Genomic DNA, 19,909 nt, shown 5'->3' with positions numbered 1-19,909 from the left:
CTAATGCTACACCTACTGTACATATAGACATGCATTATCAATTGTACTTTATCCCTTTTTGGGTACCTATTCTAGGAGAATATTAAAAGCTGAAGAGATGCACTGACGTCCAATTTACTGCAGCGCCTGAACTCGCTTCTGCGGTTTAATCTACACTATAAATCCAAGGTGAATATAGAAAGTGGTGGACAGGATGGATGGAACAATTTACGCATGCAATATTAAAGGAGCTTTACGCTGGGGGAAGTAGCCGCACATTGTTAGACACGCCGCGCTCGCAGAGCTGTGTATATTATTTATTGCTGAGATGTGAAGTGGATACGTCTGAACCAGGTCATCCCACTCACTTTAGGAAACTGGATCCGAGCGCTGTTTAACTTTAATAATTCAACTTTGTACGTACAATGAAAGCTTCAAACATTGGCTGGGTGGACTAGCAACTCGTTACGATGTGAAAGTGTGGAACAGCCACATGGCGGCGCAAAATGATACGAGTGTACGGTGATATACAGAAGACCTTCGAAAGCTGCAGGATCGGCACAACACTCTCAGACAATTAGAGACCGCCAGACTTTTGAAAGTGTTTTTTTTAAATTCTGCTGCCTGCTCCTCACTACTGCCCAGCACCTGCTGCCGCTCACTGCTGCCCACCCGCCCTGCATGAAAGAGTTTGTAAACTCTACTGCAGCTGACCGCCCCGCCACTTGGGGACCTTAACATAGGTGTGTCCTAGCGGTGCTGCACAGCTGGCACACACATACGGAATAGGACCCAATACATTGTGGGTGTTTCCCACGATGTGCTGCTGATGTCCGAAAGTCCAGTCCTGACTTCAAAATAAAGTTGCAGAATGACCTTAAGCTGGATGTTCATGCACAAAAGCTCCCAAAATTCATGAGCTAAAGCAGTTTTGGGTACTTGTTTCCTAGCACGGCCACACCGATCAGAATCGCGGTCATCGGGGGTAAAATCGGGGCCATCGCAGCCGCTAAAAAAATCGGGTGCGATGGCCAGACGCGATGCCCGCGATTTCCCCATAGAGAACAATGTTAAATGCCTCAATTTACCCACGATGACCACGATTTCCCATAGGAAACAATGTGAAATGGCTCAATTTAGCCAAATTATCATAGGGAACAATGGTAAATGGCCCAAAAACACCCCTGAACATTGAAATGTCCCCCCAAGTTATTGACGCCACCCCGCCATCAACGTGAACCCGAAGCGTGGCGAGCGCAGCGAGGCCGCGAGGGGCGGCGGTATGCGTCCTCCGACCTTTTCATGCCCTACTATCCACTAGGGTGTGGAGTGAGAATAGAATAGTGTGGCGAGCGCAGCGAGCCCGAAGCGTGGCGAGCGCAGCGAGCCCCGCGAGGGGACGCGGATACCTTCACAGTTATACGCGTCCCCTCGCGGGCTTCCCAGGTGTCCATGGCGACACGGACACCTGGGAAGCCTGCGAAGGGACGCGTTTACCTGTGAAGGTATCCGCGTGCGCTCGCCACGCTTCGGGCTCGGTGGCTCGCTGCGCTCGCCACACTATTCTATTCTCACTCCACGCCCTAGTGGATAGTAGGGCATGAAAAGGTCGGAGGACGCGTACCGCCGCCCCTCGCGGGCTCGCTGCGCTCGCCACGCTTCGGGTTCACGTTGATGGCGGGGTGGCGTCAACTACTTTTGGGGGGACATTTCAATGTTCAGGGGTGTTTTTGGCCCATTTACTATTGTTCCTATGCTGATTTGGGTAAATTGATCCATTTAACATTGTTTCCTATGGGAAATCGTGGTCATCGCGGGTAAATTGAGGCATTTAACATTGTTCCCTATGGGGAAATCGGGGGCATCGCGTCTGGACCATTTAAGCATTTTTAGGTGCACACGACACGACCGACCCGATTTTTCACTGTTTTCAATGCATTTCAATGGAAAAATCGGGGGCATCGCGTCGGTCGCGTCGCAGGCCACTCAAATTACCCCCGATGGCCAAGATATGTGGCCGTGCTAGGAAACAAGTACTCAGTTTTGTAAGTGGGATGGACCGAAATCAGTGGGAATGGTCACCAATGGTTCTCAACTCAAATTGGGAGAACAGGTTCCCTCCCGTTCTCCCAGCCCTCTTGCACTTCAATTACAGCTCTCTCCTAATCAGTGACCATCTCCACCCACATCTCTTCTCAATAGTAATAATTCGGTCATGGGTCATTGGACCGACCACTGAAGACCGTATACCAATAATTCATCTCGTCCAACGGCTGCCTAGCAGTATGTGGACAATTCCTTTGCTTCCCTACATCGCAGCTGTATTGTGTACTGGGAATTGTGTTGCTAATGTTACCTGTGCTCGGTTTAAGTATTTCAGTTGCTGTAATTGTAAATTCTGTGTACTCTGTATTGTTCTAATGTGTGTCCTATGTACGGCGCTGCCAACCATTTGTGGTGCCTTATTAACGAAATATGCTAACAATAACATTTTTGCTCTGAATCCCAAGCGTCACTTTGTCTTTATAAGGAAGGTTGCTTGCTGGAACCACAGATAACCGATTAATAAAGTAAGTGTTCCTATTCTGCTCACCCTCTCCAATAAAAAAGCAATGCAAAACTCTAACTTTGAAATCTATACTAATGAAAAATAAATACGTTGTTATCTTATAATACTGCAGTAATAAGCATTTCAATGTAAGGATGTGAGAAACACCACCTTTCACGAGCAGTCTGTCTCGGATGGATATTCTGCGAGTGGAGTCAGAAACCGTATTGGATGGTCGGCTCCCTTTCACACCATCATCCCGCTTCAACTTGCTGGCCAGGGTCAACATCCTGCTTTCCTGGAGCCTACAACACACAAAACAGGACGTAAACATAAAACTACTCCGAATGTTTGATGATGTACCTCACCAGGATCTGGTGTGGGTTTTGCCAAACCATGTAATAAATGATGTGATCATCTATTTAACTAGTTAAAAGGTCAAAATGACGGCGTCTGCAATGTACTGTCACTTTGAGCTGTGACCGTTTTTAATTTCACTTTGAGCTGTGACAGTTTTTCGCCCACAAACTCTCCACCCAACCCCCAGTCCCTATGTGCTTCTACCTCCAATCTCTATCTTTACAGCTACCGCTCTCCATATCCAGTTAAATTGAAACAGATCAGTGTCCCTGCAAAAATTGCTTTCAGTTTCTGTTATAACAATTTTAGCACACAGAGGAGAAATTAGGTCCGTGAAGTGGCCCCTAGTGGTCAGCGGTGGTACTTTACTTCATAGAGATGAGTAGTATATATGTATATAGTAAATATATGTGTGTATAGTGTTCGTTTGTGTGTCTCTGAAACACTGGCATCTGTTGGTGAGTGAAACTACAGTACATCTTTCTCTCTAACACATGCACAAACACAGAGGCAATCACAAGGTAGCAGACTAGCTTTCAAAGCATTTACTTCCAGCTTGTTTACTAGTATATATGTATACTGTTTATTATGATTGATTGCTACTGACTGGTAGGGTCTGCCGCACCTTCTATGGCTGCACTAATCAAGAGTTTGATATACTGCTTCCATGTAATATATTACAGCCCTCCTCATTATAATAGACACCTGCCGGGCCTGGAATAAACCTTATTCCCGATATTAGGCGTTTTGTTTACTGATGGTTCAGGAGGTCTCCTTGTGTATTTCCTTTTGTTGTTGTTATAATTGGTGCTTTTATGACCTCGCTGCCTGGTGTTCCCGCCTCCTTTCACCCCAATTAGCTTCATTTCCTTTGTCTATATACTCTTCTTTTGCTATTGTTTTTTGTGTATAAAAACCAAACGGTACTTGTGTATTAGCATGGCGACCACGAAGCAAATTGCTTAGTGGGCGATTCTGCGTAAGAAAATCGAATCGCATTCGTTTTTTTGCGTGCGATGCGATTTTCCGATGTCATTTATTCACTGCTCTCCGGCCGCGGGCGGTGCGATCGCCACTTACTTTACTATACACTTCTATGAAATGCAATGAGTTTTAGGCACCCCCACCCCCACGCCACCCCAAAGCGTAGCGAGCGGCGGCGGAACGCGTCCTCCCAGCCTTTTCATACCCCCACTATCCACATCGGCGTGGAGTTTATTTTATATAGTGTGGCGAGCGCAGTGAGCCACCAAGCCCGGCAAGCGGACGCGGAATACTTGTAACGTAATTAGCGTCTGCTCGCCACGATTTGGGCTCGGTGGCTCGTTCTAGGGGCTTTAAAGCACTGACAATTGCGATGTGAGTGACCGCACATCACCATCGCTGCAGGGCATACACACGGAGCAATCAGTGCTCTAGTCAGATCACTTAGAAAAGGGGCCGAAAGCTCCCCGTGTGTATGCCCCATAACTTTTATCGGATACTGTTGCAAATTGTGTTTTGTAGCCCCATGGATTTTCTGACGCTTTTTTCTATGGTGTATCTTTGATGCTACCTACGTTTGAGGATTTTTGATCCTTTAACCCCTTCAGTGGTAATCCCAAGAATCTTCCGGGCTATGCCTCAGTGCCCAGACTGGCCAGCCTGGAAAATTCTCGGGATTGCCGCTGGAAGGCTGATGGCTGAACTCAGCTTCAGTGCTGCCTGACTGCGGCTGCTCGTCCCCTTCCCTCCCCCACCCCCAGCTGTGGGACAGTCTGCGTCTGTGCGGTAATGTCACGCCGGTTGCTGGGCTAGGTTGCCGAGGGGCAGGGCGAGGCAGCGGCTGACAGTGCTCAGCTGCACTGCCCAGACCTGGGACACAGCGTGGTGGGATTTTTTTAGTTAGCGCTCCCCACCTTGCCCAGTGGGGACCGCTACCTTAAAAAAAAAAAAAAAAAACACCACTGAAGGGGTTAATGCTTTATATTGTTTGAGGCTATATAAAGCATTAACCATGCTCCATGAAAAAGCAATTCTAATAGGGCTACATTATATATATATATATATATATATATATATATATATATATATATATATATATATATATATATATATATATATATATATATATATATAGACAGAAATAGAAGATCCGGCACTCCAATCGCATTAATAATGCAGCTCGCTCCGGTGCCTTCCCAGAACCAATAGGTGCATCAGATAGAAGACAGGCAAGGGCGTCACTCGGAGACTTGTTTCTTGTAGAAAAAAACTTAGCTTTATTGCATGGGTGAAACCCATGCAATAAAGCTAAGTTTTTTCTACAAGAAACATCTTGTAGAAAAAACTTAGCTTTATTGCATGGGTGAAACCCATGCAATAAAGCTAAGTTTTTTCTACAAGAAACAAGTCTCCGAGTGACGCCCTTGCCTGTCATATATATATATATATATATATATATATATATATATATATATATATATATATATATATATATATATATCACCAGTTATTTATATAGCGCACACATATTCCGCAGCGCTGTATAGAGAATAGTTGAACATTCACATCAGTCCCTGCCCCAGTGGAGCTTACAATCTATATTCCCTACCACATGTACACACACAGACAATCTAGGGTTAATATTTCTGAGAGCCAATTAACCTACCAGTATATATTTGGATTGTGGGAGGAAACCGGAGTGTCCTTGATGGGAATTGAACCCATGACCTCAGCGACGTGAGGCAACCATTACAATGCTAACCATTACAGCGTCCATGCTGCCCCACATAAGTACTTTCCACACTAGCCATATTGTTTGACTGTTTAATTTCCGTTTGCAGCTGCGGGATGCTGGACAAGTGCTGATTTTTTTTTTTTTTTTTTAAAGGGGCAATCATTTACAATGCATTTTTTTTTGCCTTGTAAGTGATTTCCCTTTTAATAAAACGTCCAAGTGCGGCTGGCATGACATTCCATCAGTAGGATCTGGTAAAAGCCCCCCCCCCGACCCATGTGTTTTTGTGGCTCCTTATGGCTGTTTATCAGGGATTATTCCTTAGGTCAGGGGTGGCCAAACCGGTCCTCGAGATCTACCAACGGTCCATGTTTTCCAGGTTACCTAGCTGGTGCACAGCTGTAGTCATTACTAACTGTCACTTTTTAAAACATGCTGCATTCATTCCTACTATAGATCCACAGGTTGCCTGGAAAACATGCACCGTTGGTAGATCTTGAGGACAGGTTTGGCCACCCCTGCCTTAGGTGCTCCAGGCACCTCAAAGAGAGATCATGAGAACACAGATAAAACACCAGCCAGCTCCTGTCCGGTTACATACTATATTTGACAAATGGCAGTTAGGGGCTGATTGGCTGGTACTTTATATCCGTCCACGGCTTAGTACATGGACCCCGATATCAGACAATTAGTCTGTGTCTGATGAGGAGTATTGTCGCAGATATTTTAACAAAAATATCCTTGCAGTAACATTAGGAACCATACAAGAGGTACTGTACATTCAAGGCATAATACAGGGTACCGGTATTTATCTCTTTGGAATGAGAAAGCACTATGAGAATACGCTTACCCTCTAGGCAATATCCCTGTGGGCTTAATTTATGAGTGTAATATACCAAAAGGAGAAGAGATGAACTACTTCAATATACTGATGGATACAAAAACAAGCTCAGTGGGAAATCTGCAGCCTAGAACAGAGGAAAGTGCAAGGGAAGGAATAAATAATGAAGAAACTGTGAATCAGAAGGGTGACTAAATAAACAGGACAATTCATAGTGGCCACGAGTTCATTGCAGGAATCATTTGATTGAATAAAAAGAACACAATTTGAATCTTTACAGGTGATCACCAATTATTTGTGCATCGTTTAATGTAAAGTACGAGATTTGGATTGCTTTTTGTACTGTAAGTGCCTTATACCCCCTAATAGGGAACACATAAAAAACTTAAATACTGTACAAAATAAGGTTTTTGCAGACATATCTATTTTAAAATGAGACATTGGGTCAGATGTATCAAGCTTCAAAAAGTGATAAAATGGAGAGTGATAAACAGCCAGCCAATCAGCTCCTGCCTGTTATTTTTCAAACCCAGCCTGTGACATGGCAGGTAGGAGCTGATTGGCTGGTTGTTTATCAGATTTTCAGGGCCAATACATTGTGTGAAAAGTGTCAAATCGTAGTCTCTGAATCTGCATATAAGGTGCAACAATGTAGCAGCACATTTCAATAAAAACCTCTGGCTGGTCCCCTCACACAGAGGTAGATGTACAGTATCAGGCCTTGGCGAGAGATAAAGTACCAACCAACTCAACCATATGTTCAGCACTGTGGAGACTGGACACACCAAAGCCAGCCCGATCCCTGCGCGGTAGCAGGTTCAGCCAGAGTTCTATAGGTATTAGCGCTCACACTGTGGGGGTTATTCTGGTCTGTTCGCAGTTTTGCCTGCATTCGCACGGGGACCAATATTTTGTTAGTGCGCATGCGCATTTCAGCACATGTGCATACGCAGGGTGCAGGCACCCAGGACAGCGGGAAGGTGGTGGAGAGGGGAGCGGGAGGGCCCCATTAGCATATGGAAACACCCAGCATTTCATGGGTGTTCTCATACTAATGAGGTCCTAATGCAGGGGGGGGGAGGAGGCAGCTGACATCACCGCCCATTTCCTTCCCAGCGTGCACGCATATGTAAGGTTGCACAGAGCAACCTTACATATGCGTGCACCTTCCACATCGAAAGATGTGGGGGGTTCCCTCTGACCTGCATATGGATGTTACTGTGTAACATCCATTCGCATGCCCTGCTTGCGAATGGGTGGCGTCAGCCAACCATTCGCAAGGTGGGGTTTGGTGGACTCAACCAGAATAACCCCCTGTGTGGAGATAGTCCCAGGTGCAGCACTCCCAGTGGGCAAAGGAAGAACTGAATGTGCTGCTTTTCTTTATGCGAGAACACTTCTCACCAGTTACAACAAGCTCCTACTCCCCATTTCCTACATGGCAGCCAGAATAGGGCAGACACATTTCTTCTTTTAAAAAAACATGAAAGTGCCTCAACCTGCTAAAATAGACTACAGGAAACACTGGTTACCTCAAACAGCTATAGGATACAGCCTTTTAGCATCTCTGTATCTGTGTACTCGCCTAGATACTCCATCCTATTATACATCACTTGCTGCACATAAACACCAAAGTAAAAGTATTACACATTCAAATGACCATGTAGTATATTATGGGACCAGATAATAATTAATAATAATCGGCCACCGTTCGATCAGGACTGAATTACCTCCTATGAACATGGAGCCTGATTCTAAATTTGGAATAAAGTAAGAAACAGCAAGTAACTAATAATACCCCTTTCAGACATACTACCCGGGATTTTGAAGCCGAATAAATCCCGGCTTTTTCAAAATCCTAGGTAAATTGTAGGTGCGCAGGACCCGGGATTTTAGTTGACCAAAATCCCAGGTAGACCCTTTCAGACATACGCTAGTCCCGGGATTATGCGGGAGCTTGTGAAAAATCCCGGGATTTTTGCGTATGTCTGAAAGGGGTATCACCAGGTCAAACCGCGTTGCCATACAAGGGATACAAATACATACTTTTTTTTTTTGCATGCAGGGTAATTATTGGCTATGTTTGCATGTAGTCCACAAATTCTGGACAGCTTTGACTGAAGTCTAGATTTAAGTTTGAACACAACTCTCCCAAATCTAAATCTGTCTGCACATTTCCAATCTCCCCTACCTGCAGTGCACTCGGTTTTACTTAAGCGCAGTTACTTTTTGCTTTCTTCCTCAATTCTCAACTCAGGTACTCGGTGCAATCGCTGAACATATTGTGGGCATTATTCAGCTTTGTTAGCAAAGCAAAAAAGCAAGCAACTGGGCAAAACCATGTGCACTGCAGGTGGGGCAGATGTAACACGTGAACAGAGAGTTAGATTTGGGTGAGGCATGATCAACTTGAAATCTAAATTGCAGTGTAAAGATAAAGCATTCTAAATGCAGAAGCCTGACGGTATTTACCCTGCAGGGATTACGTGTGTGTGCCCCTTGCATGGCGACATGGTATTTTCCAGACACAGGGGTATATTCAATTCCAGTCGGAACTTGTGGAAAAGTTTCCGACTAGAATGGGTCAGAAGGGGTTCCGACTTGTAAAATTGGACAGGTTTTGGCCCCGTTTTCGGCAATCTCAATCCAACTTGAAAAAATGTTGGATTGTGGCAGGGAGGACAGCGCCGGGTGAGCAGCAGAAGCCCACCCAGTGCCATCCTCTGCCCGCCTCTCGCATCTCTCACTCGTCCGACTGGGTGAGAGCAGAGTGCATACCGTTGCCTTCTGCCCACTCGCTTACCCAGTCCCGGTCGGGTGAGCATCGACCAGCTGCTAAATCCAACATTCGGATTTAGCTGCTGCATTGAATAGGTAGTGTCGGATCCATTCTGACAAAAGAATGTCGGAATGGAACCGACACGAATTGAACATACCCCACAGAGTTACATAAACGTGCAACAAAACGGATATCTCTAATAACATAATGCAATTATTCCAGCACCAAATAGTGTTAGTTCCCCTCCTGTGACACAACCACCAGCTCGTGATTAAATCTTTAGGCCTGGTTACACACTGGAGCGATGTTGGATTGATGTGCTGTTTCGTACAGACAAATTGGCTACATCACATTATATATATATATATATATATATATATATATATATATATATATATATATATATATATATATATATATATATATATATATATATATATAGTGTTCATTCTAGCACCCGCTATAATTGAAAACCCATGCAGTTCCTCTTCCCTGCCTGGGGTGTCGCTGTCTGCTGTAGTGGTTCTAGCACAGTGTGGTCTGTATAGAACTGATATGCAAACCAGACCTGTGCTAGAAACACCACAGCAGACAGCGACACCCCAGGCAGGGAAGAGGAACTGCATGGGTTTTCAAATATGGCAGGTGCTAGAATGAACACTATATATACTCAGTATATATACTAAGGTACACTCAATCTGGGCTCTGGGGCATCCGTTCCGAAGTCCGAACTAATGCCCAACTCTCCATTGTGAACCCAGCTTAAGAGCTGAAGCCTGCGGAGACGCTAACAAAAAAATCAGGGGGCGCATTTATAGAGTGATAAACCTGATTGTGCATGATAAATAGTGCTCCAACCAATCAGCTCCTAAATGTAATGTGAAAAATGACAGGAGCTGATTGGCTGGCTGGCGCTCCATTAACAGTCGTTGATAAGTGGGCCTCTAGGTTTGGAAGAGAGCTACATTGATCGTGGTCTGCACTGTGTCTATTACCCAAAGCATCCTACAGTACCAAACAATACAACCCCAGGGCTGGCCAGATATTAAAGGAGTGATGTCCAACTATGGAATCTATCTACCACAAATTGTTCAGCTGATGCCGTAACTATCATTATGTATATCTACATATCGCAATGCACAATAATGTGCTGTCCCAATTTACCATGCCAGAGGTGCTGCGGCAAAACCCCTGCTCCTAAGTGAAGGTGTTCTGTGGTTGGCACATGCACGTCGCAACTTATTTGACCATCAGGAGACACCAGTAAAGCATATGTCATCCTGAGGCAGTGCTAAGTAGTGGAGAGAAGCTGAACTTTCCGATACTTGTTAAACTTAAGCCCCATACACACTAGAAAATATATCGTTAACGATATGAAAAATAACTTTAATCATTACTTGTGTACGCTTCCTCCCGACCTGTTCATACCCCCACTATCCACGTTGGCGTGGAGTTGACTTTATAAAGCATGGCGAGCGCAGCAAGCCACCAAGCCCGAGGCGGGAAACGATCCCGCCACGCTTCAGGATCGTTTTCCACATCCGCCCGCCACGCTTCGGGCTTGGTGGCTCGCCACACTTCATAAAATCCACTCCACGCCGACACGGATAGTGGGGGTATGAACAGGTCAGGAGGACACGTACCGCGTCCGCTCGTCACGCTTCGGGCTGACTTGGATAGTGGGGGGTATGCAAGGATGGAATAGCATGCAAATCGGCAGGAAATCACGACAAATCGGCCGCTAAATCGCATCCGATTTTTGCATGCGATTTGCGGCCGCAGTGATAATACACAAGTACCCTTTAATCATATATGGTTCATATCATTCAGTGTGTACGCTCAATATTGTAACAATGCGTGCTCCCGTGGGTCGTTAATATCTACTGTCGTCTGTAAATGCAAGCCAACGTTGACTATAGTGTCAACAAACACATGTTCAAGCGGGGCAACTATAAAGTTTGTATGGGAGCTCCATCAATATCGCTCTTCGAGTGGATCCACGTGACACACAGCAACGTTGGACTATGGGACCCCAAATGTACCCACAAGGGCTCACTTCACTTGCCAAGCTTAGGGCACTAGAGGTTGACATGAATAGGGACAGTGTTATCCCTTTGACCTTGCTCCTCCACCTGGCGCCACGTCACGCAGTTGTGACATTACAGGTTTCACCTTTACCTAACTAGTTTTAGTAACTACCCAAAGGCCACTGTTTCAGGACATGACGGAAGGCTGGACGGACCTCCAGTTTCTCAGGCGTTAACTCCATTATAAACTGAGTGAAGCGCAGCGACAGCCATTCTCCGAAGAAAACCGACGCAGTCTCCAGAACTGTGGCTTTGTCCAATTAACAAGCTGCCTCGTCGTAGGACCCCACACAAGTCTGTAATCAGAACTACTTTTTGGAGAATAAAATTATCCTTTACACGATTGTTAGGTCGATATGGTGAAAAGGTCAACATGCATTTGTTTGAAGTTTACAAAAGTTTGACACAAGCAAAAGGTCGACCTGAGTTTTTCGCAATTTTTATTTTTAACCGACTTGTTCATACTTTATGATCCACGTGGACTACAAATGGGAACGGTTCGGTGTACCGAGACAAGCGCCAGTGGAGCGAAGCAGCATAGCAAGCAAAGAGAGCCTTGCGAGGGCACGCACTACACTAATTGGGGGCCCATGTCACCAAAATCGTGAAAAACTTGTGTCAACAGTTTCCAAGTGTTGATCTATTCACTGTCGACCTAATAATCCATAACCCCCTGTACTGGGCACATGAGATGTCAGACATGCAGCGACCTATATAGTGTGAGCGTTCCCCACAGACCCCCTGAGCCTATACACCAGCTATGCAGAGTATAAATACCCCAGTGTCACCCCCACCAGTGACTGAGAATTGTTGCCATACAGTGTGTGTGTGATGTGCACAGAGGCCCTGACTGTCACCTGCCCTCAGCCGGTCTCTGTTCCGGGGGCTACCCTCCCCGTATGTCCAGATCCCGGGAGTCTCAGCTGGGCTGAATCTAATCTCCGGGAAGCCGGCCCCGATGTTCACTTCTTCAGCAGGTACGCCATTTTCTTCCCTCAATGCTTTGCGGCACTATGGGCCTCCGTCAGGGGGTGAACGTCAGGTGACGGCGGGCAGGGGCGGCCATCTTGGAGGAGGCAGCCCCTTGTAGAGATTTCTTTTTTTCATACTTGCACAATCGCTCCCTCTGCCGGTAATTGGGGAGTGGTGCGAGACGTTGTGGCTTAGAAGTTGTAATATGGCATTTTGGAGACTGTTTAGGGTTCTGTGTACCATCCTATCTATTTACCCTGGGACTGTGACATATGACTTATCCATATTCTGTGACTGATTAATACCAGGGGAAATGCAGGCTTGAAGTCACAGAACCTATGTAGTTCATAAGTGTCTCGGTTTAAAGTATGGATTTAACATACGTCCCACCTGTCCTGATTTTTGCAGGACAGTCTAATTTTTTGGGGACTGTCTTGCATCCCGCAGCATGGAGGGGGGCAATTGGGATTCCCCCCTGCCAACCGCTGCTCTGCTGCAGAGCAGGGTGAAACTGAATGCACAGCATCTATTCAGAGCCACTGGCTGTGCCCCAACAGCAGGGAATATTGGGACTATGTAAGTAAAAACCGGACCCGGACTACACTCCGGACCGCCGGACAGGACATCAAAATCTGCAGTCCGGAGCTTGTAGGGTCCGGTCCGGGGGGCATCCCCCCCGGACAGGACACCCCCGGACAGGACATCCCCCGGACCGGACGCTACAAGCTCCAAAATGCAGAGTTTGATGTCTGGTCCGGCGGTCCAGGGGTTTTGTCCTGGTCCGGGTTTTACCCATACCCGGGAATATTGGGGCAATGCATTCTAGCCAAGCCCATTTAAGATGATACCACGCCCCCTTCCGGACGCTGCCTATACAGGTCCCAATCCCACGCTGCATTGTCAAACAGCGGAGACTCAGCAACACCATCCGGCATCATCCCTTGCATTATGTAGAGAGCCATTCTCTGCTCCTAGACATCCCTCTAAACTTTAAGGCTAATAGAAAAAAGAAAAACTTGGGAGAGTTTCCAGGCGCTGTGTTTTATCTTATGCTGCCTCAACCTCACTACAGGAGGACTAAGTGCCAGGGGTTGGGATTGTTTGGTCTACAGTATGTTGGTCGACAAGCATAAGGTCGAAACCATTAGGTCGACATGGGTCAAGGTCAACGGGACATTAGTTTGACACAAAAGTTTGGACACAAAAGGTCGACATGGGGTTTTTCACTGTATTTTGACCAGAATGTCGACATGGACACATGTGAAGTACGCCGCATACCCTCGCTTCGCTCGCCATGCTTCGGGCACATTATTTTATTCTCCCACCACACCCAAGTGGATGGTAGGGCATGAAATACCGCCTGTCGGCACAAAAAACAGTCATGTTGACCCATGTCGACCTTTTGCCTGTCGACCTAGACACTGTCGACCTAATGCTTGTGTCCACCTAATGACCTGTTGACCTAAACCCATGTCGACCTAGAACCATGTCGACCTAGAACCATGTTGACCTAATGGTGTCTACCCAATGCTTCTCGACCAACATACTGTAGACCAAATGACCGTATCCCAGTCTCAGACAAATATTGGGAAAACTTGGTTTGTGAGGTAGATGGCGCTAGACTGAGTTAAGCCACAGAATACTTATCTAGATGATTCTTCCTCCTTGGGTATGATTCTTGTTCTTAGCTTGATTGTGGGTCTCCTATTGGGTATGAGGAAAAAAATAGAAGAGGGGGGGGGGTGTTGTTTAGGGGAGGATTCCAAGAGGATAGTGAAACAATATAAGTGTCCCAGGGATGTGGATATTTTTATCTCACTTACATAGCAATGTAGTGAGGCTAAGATTATCTGGGTATCTTTTACCTGACGGGTGTTTTCTTATCATCCGTTTCGCGTACCTTACTCACATTCATCAAAAATACGACTTTCACATCTAGGTATCTTTTTATGGCGTACCAGTACTCACGGTTGGATATGTGCAGTAGCGCACGCAGGGGGGGGTTTATGAGTACCCAGAAACCCCCCCAGGAATCTGAGGACCCTAGTCTGAAAGCTGAGGGTCCTCTCTTTCCACGGATACAAGAATTTTAAAAATCGGCCCTTGGGAACCGGAGATATATGACTTCAAAGCAGTGGTCCCCATCCAAGCCTGTTAATTGCTCTCCCCAGTCAGATATTTCAGTTTCTCTCTGACTTAGAGTTTTTCTGAGGGTATATTCCAAAAGCTGGGACTCTCCCCCTTTGAGGGACACTAGATGCTGGTCTCTACTGTGCCCAAAACCAGAGATATCAGCTTTCAAGCAGCTGGTTACTGCTCCAGCTCCACACACCTGGTATGTAGTTTTATATACTCATTGGCGGATTGCTCTGCCTCCTGAACTCTGATCCCCTAGTCCCAGAGGCGTAACTAGTACATTGGGGGCCCCATAGCAAAATTTTGAAAGGGGCCCCCCCACCATTGCCACTACAATGCTTTTTGGGGGGACAATTTATTTCAGCACACTATGAATAGAATCAGGAGGGCGCTCCCATGGCTAGTCAAATCAGCATGCTGTTATGTCAGAGAATGACAGTACTCACGGATGGGTACTCTTTACCTAGCACGGCGCCCATCGCGGTCATCGTGGGCATTGAATGCACTAAAAAATTGGGTGCGACGCGACCGACGCGATGCCCGTGATTTCCCATAGGGACCAATGTTAAATTTCTCAATTGACCCGATTTTTCTGTTCAATGCCTCAATTGACTCGATTTTTCCATAGGAATCAATGTTAAATGGCCCACAGAGGCCAAATAGCCACCCTGAAGTGTGAAATGGCCCCCACAATTGTTAACGCCACCCCACGATCAACGTGAACCCGAAGCGTGGCGAGCGCAGCGAGCCCGCGAGGGGCGGCGGTACACGTCCTACGACCTTTTCATACCCCCACTATCCACGTCGGCGTGGAGTTAAGAATAGAATAGTGTGGCGAGCGGACGAGGATACCTGTGAAGCCCGCGAAGGGACGCGTTTACCTGTGAAGGTATCCGCGTCCCCTCGCGGGGCTTGCTGCGCTCGCCACGATTCGGGCTCGGTGGCTCGCTGCGCTCGCCACACTATTCTATTCTCAACTCCACGCCGACGTGGATAGTGGGGGTATGAAAAGGTCGTAGGACGCGTACCGCTGCGCTCGCCACTCTTCGGGTTCACGTTGATCGTGGGGTGGCGTTAACAATTGTGGGGGCCATTTCACACTTCAGGGTGCCTATTTGGCCTCTGTGGGCCATTTAACATTGTTTCCTATGGAAAAATCGTGTCAATTGAGGCATTGAACAGTAAAACCGGGTCAATTGAGAAATTTAACATTGTTCCCTATGGGAAATCGCGGGCATCGCGTCGGTCGCGTCGCACCCGATTTTAAGTGCATTCAATGGCCGCGATGCCCGCGATTTTTTTACCTACGATGCCCACGATCAAAATCGTGGGCGCCGTGCTAGGTAAAGAGTACCCAGTCACAAGTAACTGGCATTCTCTAGTCGACTAATGCACCCTGCGCAATGTTGTTTACAACGCACTATGGCAAAAAGCAGCATTGCTGAGATAGTTTTTTCATATTTCTGCTCACATTTTTCCTGGCATGCAAGCAGAAATCCTCAAGTTAGGACAGGGCATCCCCTTGATTTGAATAGCCATAGGGATGTCTCTCACGGTGCTATGAGAAAGAATGATGGAGAGAGAGAGAGAGAGAGAGAAAGAAGAGAAAGAGTGAGTGTCAGACAGAGAAAAGAAGAGACATGGACTGAGACGAGAGGTTCCCAGGGAGAGACAAGGAGTGAGAGAGGGTGCCAGGGAGAGAAAGCGAAGAGAGAGAGAGGTAGTGAGAGAGGGTGCCAGGTAGAGAAAGTGAAGAGAGAGAGGTAGTGAGAGAGGATTTCAGGGAGAGAAAGGAGGAGAGAGGGGGAGAAATAGGGTGTTAATGATAGAAAGGGGGAGAGTTAGAGAGTAAAAGAGGGTACCAAGGAGAGAAAGGGGTGTAGACAGAGTGAGAGATACTGCCAGGGAGAGAAAGGGGGAGAGAGAGGGAGCCAGGGAGTTAGAGAGGGTGCCAAGGAGAGAAAGGGGGAGTAGAGGTTGTCAGGGAGTGACAGAGTCGGGGGGGGGGGGGGGGGGTGTAGAAGATGAGAGGGGGAGGGTGTATAGGGTTAAGGATGAGGGGGGGGTAGAGGATGAGGGGGGAAGGTAGTAAAGGATGGAGGAGGGTAAAGGACAAGGGGGGGGTAGAGGATGAGAGTGTGAGGAGAGGGTAGAAGGGGAGTAGAGGATGGCAGGAGGGGTAGAGGATGAGAGGGGGTAGATGATGAGAGGGGGTGGTAGAGGACAGGGAGGCTCTGTCCACAGTCCAAGTAGCAGGACATGTACCTCTAGCAGCACAGGGCTCCCATCTCCGGGTGCCGGGTTTTCAGCTTCTGATCCCCGGCACCAGCAGCGCAAAACTGCTTGTCCCCGGCATCACAGGGCTCCCATCTCTGGCGCTGGGTCTTCACCAATGTTTCCCAGCAGTTCAAACCTCCCTCTCCCCGGCATCGCAGCGCGGCTGTATAAGGGCTCCCCGGTATCGCAGTTCGGCTGGCTGAGGGATCCCTTTCACTGGTGCTGGGTCTTCTGCTCCTGGTCCCCAGCGCCAGCAGCACAAAACAGCTTCCCCCAGCATTGCAGGGCTGACTGAGGGCTCCCTCTTCTGCCGGGGTTCTGGATCCGGATCCCCGGCAGCATTAATCTCCCTGTCCCCGGCATCACATGACACATCTTCTGAGCAGCGTCTTCTGATCCCGATCCCCGGCGCTGGTAACTGCAAGCACTGAAGGGGGCACAAAACAGTGTCCCCGCGAGCCCCAGTGTGCCCCAACTATTTAAAAAATATATAATAAAAATATAAAAAGGGTGCAGGGGATGGCCTGCTGGGACCTCGGGCCCCCCCAGCCACCGGGCGCCATAGCAGTTGCATCCCCTGCACCCTCGGAAATTACGCCACTGCCTAGTCCCTCTAGTTTTTAATTCCATTAAAAGCTAAGAAATCTAGTTCCGGGAACTGGAGATATCTGCAGTCAAGCAAGCTGTCCTCCCACCAGAAAATTATGAATAATAAGCCCACTCCAACAATACACCCCTCCTCTGCATATTAAACATCCTCTACCACCCTGGAAGTTATGTATTGGGACCCCTTCATTCAGCCCAATGCCCCCTTCTCCCACCCCATCTCCCACCATCTGTGCAGTAAAGGGGTAATTAGTGGAAATTACTGAGCCCTACATGTTAATATAATACCCCCTACCACCCGCGGGACATCAAAGCTTCCGCTTATAGCACCCCCACCCCTACCACTGGAGGATAGGTAGGGGCCCCAATACATTGCTATGCCCAGGGGTCTACACTGCTGTTATGTATATATAGTTATATATATATATTTATTATTATTATTTATATACATTTGGTCTATCTATAATACTTTAACTGACCCGGCATATACTGGGTCACCTAAGTGTCCATCTCCGTGCTTTGCTCCGCCCCTCTGGAAACCCCCTTCTGAAAATCCTGCGTTTGCCCCTAATGTGGCGTAACTCTCGTAAAGGTTTCTTTATCCGTATGTTTTTTTTTTATTTTGTAAACTTCATAATGGAATTCTTAAAAAATACATACACAATTAAAAAAAAGGGGGGAGGGAACCTGTTTGCTGGTAGGGGAAACGTTCAGCCCTATTGGAGCAGGAAGGACACTGGCACAAAATAAATAAACCGGTTTTACAGCAATTGTGCCATAAAAAAATTGGGTACTTGTGTATTATCACGGCGCCCCCGATATTTAGTCGCACGATTTTTTCACTGTCGACCTTACCCATGTCGACCTAATGACTGTGTCGACCTTACCCCGTCGACATAATGACCATCTCGACCTTATGACCCTGTCCACCTAACCCATGTCGACCTAGACTCATGTCGACCTTCCTGCATGTCAACCTAGACACATGTTGACCTAATGGTGTCGACCTAATGACTGTCTAACAACTTGCTGGTGACCAACTGATCAACACCACCACCAATTACAACAATTTAGGGCAAAATCCCCTCAGTGAGTGCTTAAGGCATAGGCAAATGCAAAGGGGGGGGGGGGTGTTCTGGTTGCCCAGAAAAAACCCTCCTCTTGGCAAGTGCCTTAAATGATGACAACCATATCACTGGTATATAATTTGATCAATAGAGCTGCCACCACATCATGCAGTGTAATGGTGTATACACACGGGTACAATCAGCATGAGATTTTGACTATATAGTCAAAATCGCATCGGTATCACATGCAGATCGCACAGGTTTTTTAGCTTGCAATCCCGATGCGCGCTCCCTTGGCAGCACAAATTGAAACCCAGATAGACAGTGCAGCAATGACTATATAGTGCAAATCTAATGCAGATTGTATGAATTGTATGAAAATAGAACAGAGTAATGCAGCATACACATGGTGAATTCCCTTGCTATTCGACTTAAGATTCGAGTGCTATGCAATCTTTGCTAACTCTGTACTATTTACATACTATTCATGCTATCTACATTCGATTTGCACTATATAGTCAAAATCTCATGCTGATTGTACCCGTGTGTACACTACACCACATTAGCAAAGAATGCATAGCACTCGAATCTTAAGTCGAACCAGGGGATCTCACCGTGTGTACACACCATAAGGGACAGAACAGAGCTGCTGCACATGCCCAGTGTACCAGCTTCTTCTACCACATTTACTGTACGTGTGGATCTGAGCCCTCAAACATTGCAATGGAGCAGAGAGCAGGTGCCAGGAGGAAGAGACAGGAGCCTTAACATGGGGTGGAAGATTGGGAGCTTAGAAAGTGCAGCACTGGCTCTATTATGTTTGTGTGCTTATTTATTATGTCTAACCCCTTCCTGGCCACTTATTTTAAACAACCTATACTATAGACCAGCGGTTCTCAAACTGTGGGTCCCGACCTTCTCAGCATGGGGCCACAACTCCATGTTGCTGACCATCAGGCTGATGACTTTTCTAATCTCATTCAGTGATTCAAGGAGTCTGAAAAATCTGTTGAATTATCTGTTACATTAGACTCCTCCCATCATGTTGTGCCTCCACAATGCTGCCATGTATGTGCTGTCTGCTGACTACACGTGTGATGTGAGGACCTTCTGCAGTAACTTGCTGGGGTCCTGTCATTATTTTTAATGTCTGATGGGGTCCCAGAACAAAATAGTTTGAGGACCCCTGCTGCAGACCTTCTGTACCCTTAAATATTAACACAGTATCATGTGTTTAAAAAGACCAATTTTTAGGGATGTTACCACTCATCCAGACTCCCGTACTTACTCCAATGTGTTGCAGAGTGGGAGATTTTGGATTATATTTGGGAACCCTCCCTCTAAAAATTCTGCGTTTTCCACTGAAAGGGGTTATGGCCAGGGCCGGATTGAGACTGGTGGGGGCACAGGGATAAGGACTATGTGGGGACCCCCACAAGTGAAATTCCTGGTGAAGCACTACCCCCCCCCCCCTCCTGCCACCGCCAGAGTTTCCCTGCAGCGGCAGCCTGCACGCCCCAAACACTCTATGACTAAGC

At 47.0% G+C, this 19,909-nt stretch overlaps 1 protein-coding gene across 1 annotated transcript in view; it reads right to left on the bottom strand.

Moving 5' to 3' along the window:
• Positions 1–12,354, bottom strand: part of UBE2F (ubiquitin conjugating enzyme E2 F (putative)) — a 199,545-nt gene extending 187,191 nt beyond the window's left edge. The window contains exons 1-2 of the mRNA XM_083154509.1: positions 12,171–12,354; positions 2,699–2,832 (exon numbers count right to left, since the gene is read on the bottom strand). Coding sequence (XP_083010635.1) covers positions 2,699–2,816 — 118 coding nt within the window. The 5' untranslated portion in view covers positions 2,817–2,832; positions 12,171–12,354. The remainder of the gene's footprint in view (positions 1–2,698; positions 2,833–12,170) is intronic.
• Positions 12,355–19,909: the final 7,555 nt, after the last annotated feature.

Source organism: Crinia signifera, chromosome 7 (assembly GCF_055691185.1).
Source record: "Crinia signifera chromosome 7, ASM5569118v1, whole genome shotgun sequence".
Lineage (NCBI taxonomy): Eukaryota > Metazoa > Chordata > Amphibia > Anura > Myobatrachidae > Crinia > Crinia signifera.
The sequence above is the reverse complement of the archived record's forward strand: the minus strand, read 5'-3'. Positions and strand labels throughout refer to the sequence as shown.